The sequence below is a fragment of the Hemiscyllium ocellatum genome, chromosome 32 (assembly GCF_020745735.1).
Source record: "Hemiscyllium ocellatum isolate sHemOce1 chromosome 32, sHemOce1.pat.X.cur, whole genome shotgun sequence".
Lineage (NCBI taxonomy): Eukaryota > Metazoa > Chordata > Chondrichthyes > Orectolobiformes > Hemiscylliidae > Hemiscyllium > Hemiscyllium ocellatum.
Genome location: NC_083432.1, coordinates 34,882,504 through 34,894,598, shown reverse-complemented (window position 1 = coordinate 34,894,598; position 12,095 = coordinate 34,882,504). Strand labels below are relative to the sequence as shown.

The window sequence follows — 12,095 nt, the reverse complement described above, 5'->3', positions numbered from 1 at the left end:
AGAAAAGAAACACCCAAGTGGCCATGGCAAACAGTACTCTTCACATCAAAGGGTAATGCTGCGTGATCAAACATTGAAGGGGAGGGCAGGGATTAAATCAAAATAGAATTGGAGGGGGAAATAATGCACTCCACTCCCTGGGGCACCCACCTCACCCTAAACAACTCCTGGGTATTGGTGGACACGGTGTGCTTCTTCTCCAGAGACATACACTCCTTTTTTTTTCAAGTCCTAATGGAGCGGACAAATCCAAATCCACCGGAGCGGACAAATCCCAAACGTCAAACAACTTTATACACTCCTGTTATCTGTCAGCCAGGATTACTTGATTGGACCAGTTAACAGCTGCAATCAGGGAACTCCTATTCTATGAGGTCTACCTGGCTGACTTTCTTATAATCACTACATTCCTTCCCTTTTGAAACTGAGAACTTAGGCCTGTTCTTTTTTTTTGTTGCTCCTCCTGGGGCATTTTAGCACTGGGTCAAGTTCTTTCCACTCTGCCTCTGATACGGCAGTGTGTAATGCATTAGAGAGCCCAGAGCGTCTCGGAAAAAATTCATTCTCCTCTTCAAGTGGCTACGGTGTTGAAGTAGTGACATCCGCAGTGTCCATGTCCGATTCAAAGGTATCTTCAACATTTGACAATGAGGGAGAACCCACAGGCTTCCATAGACCCCTGTTGGAAATGCAGTCAAGGAGTTGGGCATGGTTTGCTTTCACACCGTTTCAAAGTTTCATATGATCTACATGCTTGTTCAGGATTGTCGCACCTATCCGAACTTTATATGTAACTGAACCTGACCTCTCGTTGGCCACGCCTCTTACCCATGCAAGGCTATTGCTGAGGTTCCGACACCACGTGTCATGTCCTGGAGTAAATTTGCTTAATGGAGTCTTGTGTCTGGCATTGCAGTTTCACCCACCTCACTCCCCTGGATTTGGAGGATCAGATTCAACCTGGTGTGGAGTCTTCTCCCAATTACCAACTCTCCTGAGCATCTTGCCCTGTAATCAAATGGGAACTGTGACAGTTTGGTATCTAGTGAAGCTGTGGGCTAATTCTGGAAGCCTGTCTTCAAAGTTTGGACTGCAAGAAATGCTTACCTTAACTCAAAAAAACAACTGTTGCAAGCAAATTTCTTGAGCACGTTTCTCGTCACTACTGAAATAACTCCGCAGAGACTGCTATTCTTTCACTAAGTCACCCTTTATTTACATGTGGAGATCCTTGACACTATTCCAGCTTTTTCAGAGCCAGCTCTCGGAGTGAATAGGTATAAACAGGAGTTTCAGAGGTTCTATCAGTCAGGGTTTCCTGATTAGACCAAATTAAGAGCCCCAATCAAAAACCCAGAATCTGAGGTCCACCTGGCTGACCTCGTTACAATAGCATTTGAAGACCACAGAAGTATGTGTATATATCTTCTAAATCCATATATTCTTAGAGTTTGTTCTCGGTTTGGAATTTAAAATGCTTACAGGTCATATAGAATTGGATGACGCAGTTGTCATATTCTTAGTGGTTCCCAGCCAAGTAGGAAACCAGGGTCAACATACCTTATGTTTCAGTGGACTTTGTAAATCCCAAACTGTGTACTGTACACTGGTTTCATAAACCTTGTCACCAAGACAACAGCCCTTCTGAAGATGTAAGATGCATGCTCATTTCAGGTTTTACAGGCCGACTTGTATATTTATGGAGCTTTGGAGAACTTTTGGATGTTTTGATGCATTTGACTGGTAATTGTCTTGAACTTTATACCCAAACAAGGGAATTGACTAAATTGATGTATGATGTGCTAAACCTTTGTGTAAATTCCATTAATTCTCACCACTTTACCTGGAATTTATTCTTGACCAGCATTACTGTAATTGTGGGAAACAACTAGTTGCAAAGGAAAGATTATCAAAACGTAGTTTCTTATAGCCGCAATGTGTTTTTTTTTATCAACCCACCAACTCCCATAGCTACCTGGATCACACCTCCTCCTGCAAAAATGCTATCCCTTATTCCCAATTCCTCTGTCTCCGCCACATCTGCTCCCAGGAAGACCAGTTCCACCACAGAGCACACCAAATGGCCTCCTTTTAAAGACTGCAATTTCCCCTCCCACGTGGTTGATGCATGATCTCCAGCGCATCTCATTCACTTCCCACACCTCTGCCCTCGAACCTCACCCCCCCCCAATTGCAAAAAGGACAGAAGCCCCCTGGTCCTTGCCTTCCAACCCACCAACCTCCCTATACATCGCATCATCCTCCACCATTTCTGCCATATACAAACGGACCCCACCACTAGAGATATATTTCCCTCCCCCACCCCTATCCACTTTCCATAAAGACTGTTCACTCCGTGACTACCCTGTAAGGTCCACGACCCAACAACACACCCTCCCCTGCTGGCACCTTCCCCTGCCACCGCAGGAATTGCAAATCCTGTGCCCACACCTCCCCCCTCACTTCCATCCAAGAACCCAAAGTTTCACCTGCACTTCCACATGTCATTTACTGTATCCGTCATTCCCGATGCGGTCTCCTCCATATTGAGGAGGCAGGACGCCTACTCGCAGAGCACTTCAGGGAACATCCCCAGGACACCAGCACCAAACACTTCAACTCCTCCTCCCACTCCGCCAAAGACATGCAGGTCCTGGGCCGCATCCATCCTAACCACCTCTTACTACCCGACGCCTGAAGGAAGAACGCCGCCTCTTCCACCTTGGGACCCTCCAACCCCATGGCATCAGTGTGGTTTCCTCATTTCCGCTCCCCCCACCTTGTCCCAGTTCCAACCTTCCAGCTCAGCACCACCCTCATGACCTGTCCACTTTCCTTCCCACCTATCCATTCCACTCTCCCCTCCGACCTATCACCATGACCCCAACCTCCATCCACAGTTTGCACTCTCAACTTACCCTCCAGCCCCAACCCCTTCTATTTATCTCTCCACCCCCGAGGCTCCCAGCCTCATTCATGATGAAGGGCTTATGCCTGAAAAGTCAATCCTCCTGCTCCTCGGATGCTGCCTGACCTGCTGTGCTTATCCAGCACCACACTTTTGACTCTAATCTCCAGCATCTGCAGTTCTCACTTTCGCTTCTGTTTGTTTCTGCCTGTCTTTTCTGGTGCTTCGGTCAATGCCAGATTGTCCATCTGGTTTCATTTCTTTGTCGAGACTGATAAAACTAATAGCTTGCTAGACCATTTCAGAGGCCTGTTGAGAGTCATCCACAATGTTGAAAGTATGGAGTCATATATAGATCAGAACAGGATGGTGAATTTCTTTCCCTGAAGAATGTTAATGAGCCAGAGAGATTTTTTTTTATGGATTATTTGTAGATCAGTTATCAGTTGCAGTTTCGAACCCAGGTCCCCAGAATATTAGCTGAGTTTCTGGATTAATAGTGTCCCGATTAATGCCAGCAGGCCCTTTTTATTTTTCTCTCTGATTTGTTCCCCTTTACTCATTTGATTTTCCTCACTTTAAAGCTGGAGCAGATAATGGGGTTGTCATAGATTTCAGGAGATTGTCCCAAGTCTTTACAAATAGCCACTTATTTGTCCTTTCATAACTTGTTGACATCAGATTGTATTTTCTTTATATTTTTGCTAGTTGTCCCAGAGTAGTGCTTGTCAAATCGTTTGAGCTGTTACAAAAATGCCGCAGTGGTATGTCAGGATGTCATAATTTGTGAAATTGTGCTGCACCTTTTCAAGGATGAAATCAAATGCTTTGTGGATATAACTTTACTAAATATACAGTCTTCACTGGCCATATGAATTAAATATAACATTAAAGATTTTGGCAGAATACGTTCTCTGCTCTGCCCTAAAAATTTCAAAACTTGAATATTGTGATCAGTGCAATGCATTTAGAGATTTCTGAATGTTCTACCAAAATGTTTTTATCACCACATTAGAAAGAATACTGTTATTTTTGAGAACAATTTGCCTGAGGAGATATTCTTTGCCATTTCAGGCTGAAAAAAAAATTGAATGAGCTAACTCAAGCTCATGTTCTAATGTCTCTCAAACTGTATTGCCTCCCAGCAACTAGTATAGATTAGCAAATCTGTAGGTGGTAATGTCAGTGAGAACATTTGTATTCCAAGAGGGCTTAATAACATGAATTTGAAGGAGGGACTAAAAAAATTAAAACTGAAAAATGCGGATGCTGGAAATCAGAAACAAAAACAAGAAATTATTGGGAAAACTGAGCAGGCCTGGTGACATCTATGGAGAAAAAGCAGAGTTAATGTTTTGGTTCTAGTGACTTCAGTCTTCGGTGACCTGAAACATTAATTCTGCTTTTCTTCAATAAATGCTGCCAGACCTGCTGAGTTTTTCCAGCACTTTGTTTTTTTTTGTTAGTAAAGAAAATGTTTTTCTATGTAAGACTTCTGGGAATACTCCTGAAAGTTTGGAAAATAACTGTGGTGTGGTGTTGACCTGATGGATCAGGAGGGTAGTGTAGTATGGTTGAAAAGCTCTGCTCCTGTCACATTCTATTTTTTAGATGAATTCTCAATCTTAATTTGAAATGGCAGTGCTAATTAGAACTGATTCGCTTTCATAATCTAATTCCAGCAGTGCAGATGCTGTTTACTAAATCACCTCCCACAAACTGTTTTGCTGGAAGTTGGGTACACTATATGTGTTATGTAAAGTGTTACTATGGTTGACAAATTCTGTAAACATGTCAGAAATTAAAGTACTATGTATTTTGTTTATTTTTTTCAGGTACAAGTTTCCTTTGATCTCAACAATATGCAAATGAAGTATTTTGATGAAGATAATGAAGAAGTGAGTGCTTGTAGTGCTCAAATATTTTGGAATGCTTTTTTGTTTTAATACTCATACCCTGGCTTTTAATTCTCTAAGTAGGAATGTCTTTTACTTGTGAAACCTCTAACTAATACAGGTATTTTATGCAAAGTTGTGCTGAGAACTCCTTAGTACCTGTAGTCCACCAGTAATGGCTTAAACCTGTGCTTGAATATTGTTTTAATGACCAACTCATAATCATGTTCATCGACAATAAGTATGAACAAATACATTCTCTTGGCTCAGTTTGCTGCAAATGCACACTGGAATTGGAATGAGGTCAGGCAGGTAGATCTCATGGAGTCAGAGGTCCCTGATTGGGGCTGTTAACCTGTTCCAAACAGGGAGTCCTGGCTGACAGACATTAAACAGGAGTGATACAACTCCTGCTCACTCTCTGAGCCAGTACTGAGCTAGCTGCATTAGTGACATGTGTAAATAAGTGGTGACTTGGTGACGAGATACTGGCTTTCTGGAATTATTTCGCTAATAATAGACTGGAGTCATGCTGAATCCCTAACAGATTCAGAAATCCGATAATTGAACTAGTTCTGCACAGGGCAGTTGATGAATGACTAGCCGGTCTAGCATTTTAATGGGATGTGTCAGAATACATCTGTCATGAGGACCAGATAAAGCTGACACATTGGCTAGTTTTATAAACAGTGAAAGCTTGCCAGTGATCTCTGCTGGTATGTAATCTGGAGGGTTTTAACTGGTTAACCTCCAGCTGTTGTCCTGTGCATGCCTGAGGTCCATAAACCTTGGATTTTGTCAATCTGCTTCTAAATTTGCAAGTCTGTGTCTTGTACACAGACAGTATGTGATCTTTCTCAGAACTTGGAGACTCGTGCTGAGTCTTCGCAGGAGTCATTTGCCTTGCTGATGAAAATTCCATGTTCACACCATATTAAATATGTGTTATTGCTTTGATATGCTCTTTTGCTCCAAAGCACCTCCGTGCTGAAGGAAAAGGATACTAAAGATAGGTCATTACTCTGACCATTGGTTTTGAAAGCTATGTAAGTCCTTGTTTTTCGATGTTCAGAGTATTTTGTAGTAAATGTCTTATTTCATTACTTTTTTTTGTTTTTTAGGTATCTGTTAATAGTGCAGGTAAGTATGCAATAGAATTAAATTTCAAGATATAGAAAACTGGCACGTCAGAATCACTTTTTAAAAAAATATTAACAATGTACCTTGGTTGGGCTTTTCAAACATTTGGCTTGCTTGCAGAAAACAAAGTTTTACTGTGCCTCCAGGAGTTTTAATTTTAAGAATAAGCTTAAAATATTAAAGTTTATATGAAAATAAATTTTATTTTCTTCCCTCTTCAGGCCTGCCATTTTCACAAATAACACAAACAATTCCAGGTCTCTACTAACAAAGTTTTGAACTATTTTATTGATGTACAAGAGTACTGTACTTACACAAAGAGCAACAGGACTCACTGTATGCTGAATATCACCTGTAATCTCCAAATGACCTGGTTAAATTGATGTGCTTTGCACCTTATTATGATTCATACCTTTTTTAATTTAATAAGTGGGTTAAAACAAACCTGTATCTGTAACATATTATGAAGAATCATCTTCTGTTAAACATGTTTAATTGCTTAAATCTAATTGTTTACTGTATCGTTTTTGTGAAACGTTGCTATTAAGATTCTCTTATTCACAATTCTGGGTTTAAAGTGCAATATTGGACCTAATTGCTGATTAATTTGCCTGGAGGTTTTCAAACTGCAGGCTTAGCATTAGTGCCTGAGCACTGATTATATATTTCTGTGGCCTCTAAATACCTATTTTTACTGAAACTGTGGATGAAAGGTGGACACCAAGTAGAAGGTTTTGGGTTGGGTTGGCTCGGGGACACGTGAAGAGGTCACATAGATTATCTTGCAAATGTAGAGAAGAGGAGGGATGCCCTCTACCTGCAGGGGTGAAGGAGTCCATCTCACCATCCTATCCCTTTCACCTCCAACACCTATTGCTGTTTTGTCTGATGTCTTATTCCTTCTTCAGACCGGAGGGTTCCTGAGAAACATATTGACAGAAGGAGGTGGTCATGTTGTGATTATTAATCTAAAATCCCAGACTTGCCTTCTGGGGTCATGGGTTTGAATCCCAACATGCTAATTAGTGGAAATTTAAATACAATGAAAGTCTGGAAGAAAAAGTGAGCCTCATGGTAACCACTGTCAAATGTCATAAAAAACCCATCTGGTTCACTAACGTGAAGGAAAACTGTTGTCCTTGTCTGGTCTGGCTCCCATGTGACTCCAGACCTGCAGCAATTTGGTTGATCTTAACTGCCTCTATCTCAGGGTAATTAGGGATGGGCAATAAATACAGGCCTAACCAGCATGCTGACATCTCACCAATAACAACACTTTTTTTTGAAAATAACAAGTATTACCTTATCTCCAGATTATGCCTACAAGGTCAGTAACACAACATTCACTTTTTAAAGTGAGGTCCTCAGCGAATTTCCAATTTAACTGTTGATAGAGTATTGATGAAGTCTTGACAAAGCATTCCATTATGTTTTAAAAATACGCTTCAAAGCTCCAACATAATAAAAAAAGTAAATAGAAACAATGTATGCCTTTTAAATTGTGCTGAAAATCCTTAGCAGTGATGCATTTATTCTGAGTCAGCTTGTTACTAAGGACAGGTTTTTTTAAAGATTAGATTACTTAGTGTGGAAACAGGCCCTTTGGCCCAACCAGTCTACACCGACCCGCCAAAGCGCAACCCACCCATACCCTTACATTTACCCTTCACCTAGCACTATGGGCAATTTAGCATGGCCAATTCACCTGACCTGCACATCTTTGGACTGTGGGAGGAAACCCACGCAGACACGGTATTGCATTGAATCCTCTCCACAAGCCATGTGGTCTCCATGGAAAGATCTAATAAATTGAAGTGGTAAGTTACAGCTTAATCTTTTTGGCAGTAATTTCAGCACATATCAACTCCTTTAACCAAGTGGGTTCTTGTTGTAAGCCCAAACCAATCCAATACTTCAACTTGATGCCCTATCTTGACCATGAGATATAGCAGTAGAACTAGGCTATTCAGCCCATAGCGGATGCAGTTCTGAACTCCATTCTCCTGCCATCTCCCTCTAACACTTGATCCTCTTCTAATCAAAAATGTACCTATCTCTGTCTTAAAGACACTCAATGACCTGGCCTGCTCAGCCCTGAGCAACACAGTATGTTCCCTGTAACTTTTATTTTGGATATGTAGTTTAGTCATCTGGGGGAGTGCAAGGTTCATTGGCTAACTGGCTACAGTATGGTGCAAAAGGCATCTGCAACGCACCTGGAATCCTTGTTCTGACAGTGATCATGTATGGAGGCTTTTCTCCTTGCTTTGACCCACAGTTTATGTGGAATTCAAGTTTGTGTCCTTTAAATAGTTGTCTCCCTCTCTCATGCCCCTGTGCTCTTTGGCTGATTACCAGTACCATCCTAGCCCCATACATGTTTAGAAATTTTAATTGCATATTTGTACTTAGTTCTGTATGTTTTTTTTAAATTAATTGTATTTTTTTCTTTATAACAGAGGAGTATGAAGAAGTTTTGAAGGTAATTTACAAAGTTTAACTACTGAATCATTTAATGCTGTGTCACTTGGTGTTGCTAGGAGAAAGTGAGGACTGCAGATGCTGGAGATCAGAGCTGAAAATGTGTTGCTGGAAAAGCGCAGCATGTCAGGCGGCATCCAAGGAGCAGGAGAATCAACGTTTCGGGCATGATTCCTGAAGAAGGGCTCATGCCCAAAACGTCAGTTCTCCTGCTCCTTGGATGCCGCCTGACCTGCAGTGCTTTTCCAGCAATACATTTTCAGCTCACTTGGTGTTGCATCAATCCTGTACTTTCTGATTAATAATTGTGTGAAAATTCAGCAGCATTATTAGAAGGAAAATGGTTCAGATTACGATAATAGAGATGACCTTTGTATAATGTACGTACTGGCCTGGTTCCTTCATTATAACCAAATATGGATGTAGGTTTGCTGGCTAAGGTGGAAGGTTCGTTTTCAGACATTTTGTCACCATACAAGGTAACATCTTCAGTGAGCCTCCAAATGAAGCACTGTTGGTGTAACCTGCGTTCTATTTGTATGTTTGAGTTTCCTAGGGTTGGTGATGTCATTTCCTGTGGTGACATCATTTCCTATAGTGATGTCATTCCTACTTCTTTTTCTCAAGATGTGGTAAATGGGCTCCAAGTCAATGTGTTTGTTGATGGAGTTCCAGTTGGAATGCCCTACTTCTAGGAATTCTTGTGCGTGTCTCTGTTTGGCTTGTCCTCTGATGGATGTGTTGTCCCAGTCAAAGTGGTGTCCTTCCTTATCTGTATGTAAGGATATCAGTGGGAGTGGGTCATGTCGTTTTGTGGCTAGTTGATGTTCATGTGTCCTGGTGGCTAGTTTCTGCCTGTTTGTCCAATGTAATGTTTATTACAGTTCTTGCATGGTATTTTTTAAATGACATTAGTTTTGTTTGATGTCTGTATAGGGTCTTTCAAGTTCATTCGCTGCTGTTTTAGTGTGTTGGTGGATTTGTGGGCTGCCATTATGCCAAGGGGTCTCAGTACCCTGGCAATCATTTCCATTTTCTGAGCAGCAAACCCAAACAAGCAAACCAAACGTGTCCAGAAACCCTAGAATCTCTCCCCGACATTAGATATCTTGGAAATGAATGCCAGACTACTCAGACCCCTTGGCATCACGGTAGCCCACAAACCCACCAACACACTAAAACAGCAGCTAATGAACTTGAAAGACCCTATACAGACAACAAGCAAAACTAATATCATTTACAAAATATCTTAGAAGAAATGTAACCAACACTACATTGGACAACAGGCAGAAAACTAGCCACCAGGATACATGAACATCAGTTAGCCACAAAAAGACATGACCCACTTCCCACTAGTATCCTTCCATACAGATGAGGAGGGACAACACATCCATCCTAGGACAAGCCAGACAGAGACACGCATGAGAATTCCTTGAAGCATGGCATTCCAAACGGAACCCTATCAACAACACGTTGACTTGAATCCCATTTCCCACACCCTGAAAAAAAATAGGAAATGATGTCACCACAGGAAAGGATGTCACCAACCCAAGGAAACCCAAACTTAGAAAGTGGGCTAAATCCCAGTGCTTCATCCAGAGGCTCACTGAAATGTTAGCCAGTGTAGTGATGAAACGTCTGAAAATGAACCTTCCGGCTCAGCGAGCAAACCTACATCCAGGGCTCACTTGAATTTTCATTGATGATCCTCTCCATTTTAGTGTGGTTAATACTGGTTGAGCTTCCCAATTTGCCAAACAATGTTGATGCCTCTATCAAAATTAGTCCCCATTTTTATTCTTTGTTGCAGTGGAAGAGTCAGAGCTTCCATTTCCTAGCTGATTTTAATTTTGTTTGAATGAATTTGAATTTGAAAGAGATGTATTTTTGTTCAGTTTTCTTCTGTAGAGTGTGTTCCTATTCCAGGTCTGTCTAGTTAATGTTGATGTTCATGTGCTTGACCTCACAAATTGGTTTTTCTGCAAGCATTTTTCTTTGTTTACACCCAAAAGGGCAAGCAACAATGCTTCCATATCAGTTGCCTAATTATTTTCTTAGCTAACCCTGAGGGAAGTAAGAGATAATATTGTAAGATGTGACTTGTCTTCCACAAGCAAACCAATTCAGGCTCACAACTTGCATTAGTATCCTCTCACCAAATATTATAGTCTTGTAAGCAACTTGGTCTCTACTCCCTGCTGAATACCAGTCTACTTTGATTTTAAAAAGAACCTTTTTCAAGCTAAAATATTTGAAGTTCAACTTACACTTTACTTGTGGTAAAATATTTCCAAGATTGCAAGAAAAGGAATTTGTGGAATGTCTCAACATTGCCAACTTGTGGTGGAGCCCACTAGGAAACAGGCAATACTGGACCTAGTGTTGTACAATGAGGCAGACTTGATCAAGGAGTTTCAGGTGAAGGAACCCTTAGGAGACAGTGATCATAATATGATTGAATTTACTCTACAATTTGAGAGGGAGAATACAGAATCAGAGATAACAGTATTACAGCTGAATAAAGGCAACTATAGAGGCATGAGGAAGGAGCTGGGTAGAATTGACTGGGATTGGAGCCTAGCAGGAAAGACATTGGAACAACAATAGCAGGGGTATCTGGGAGTAATTCAGGAGACACAGCAGAGATTCATCTCAAGGCAAAAGCAGCATGGTACAGGGAGGATGAGGCAACCACAGCTGACTCGGGAAGTCAGAGATATGCTTTCATGCTATAATGTGACAAAGTGGAGAGGATTGGGAAGCTTACAAAGACCAACAGAGGGCAACAATTTAAAAAAAAGAGCAAAGATTAAATATGAGGGTAAGCTAGCCGGTAATATAAAGGAAGACTAAGAGTTTTTTTAGATATATAAAGGGCAAAAGAGAGGTAAAAGTAGGCATTGGGCTGCTGGAAAATGATGCTGGAGAGATAGTAGTGGAGAACAAGGAATACTTGGAACTATATGGTAAAATAGGGCAAAGTCAGAATAGCTTCATCAGGGGAGATCATGCCTAACAAATCTGCTAGAATTCTTTGAGGAAGTAATGTACAAATTAGACCAAGGAGATTCAATGGATATTATCTACCTGAACTTCAAGAAAGCCTTTGCGAAGATGCCACACAAAAGACTACAGAGTAAGATAAATGCCTATGGTATTAGAGACAAGGTGCTAGCACGGATAGAAGCTTGGCTGTCTGGCAGATAGCAGAGAGTGGGAATAAAAGGGTCTTTCTCAGGGTGGCAGCTGATGACAAGTGGTGTTCCACAAGGCTCAGTGTTGGGACCACAACTTTTCACTTTATACATTAATGATCGAGATCATGGAACTGTGGGCATTCTGGCTAAGTTTGCAGATGATATAAAGATAGTTAGAGGGAACAGTAGCATTGAGGATGCAGAAAGTCTGCAGAAGGATTTGGATAGGTTGGGAGAGTGAGCACAGAAGTGGCAGATGGAGTACCAAGTGGAAAGTGTGAGGTCATGCACTTTGGTAGGAAGAGTAGAGGCATGGCTGCTTTCTGAATGGGAGAAAATTCAGAAATCTGAAGTGCAAAGAGACTTGCGAGTTCTCGTCCAAGATTCTCTCAAGGTAAATTTTCAGGTTGAGTCAGTAGTTAGGAAGGCAAATGCAATAATGGCATTTATTTTGAGAGGAGTTGAATATAAAAG

At 41.2% G+C, this 12,095-nt stretch overlaps 1 protein-coding gene across 4 annotated transcripts in view; it reads left to right on the top strand.

The window, feature by feature from the left end:
- The window catches only part of nbr1a (NBR1 autophagy cargo receptor a), a 78,915-nt gene that overhangs the window by 17,280 nt on the left and 49,540 nt on the right, over positions 1–12,095 (top strand). For all 4 annotated transcript variants that reach the window (XM_060848663.1, XM_060848665.1, XM_060848664.1 and 1 more), the window contains exons 2-4: positions 4,744–4,806; positions 5,925–5,943; positions 8,403–8,425. In XM_060848663.1, coding sequence (XP_060704646.1) covers positions 4,744–4,806; positions 5,925–5,943; positions 8,403–8,425 — 105 coding nt within the window. The remainder of the gene's footprint in view (positions 1–4,743; positions 4,807–5,924; positions 5,944–8,402; positions 8,426–12,095) is intronic.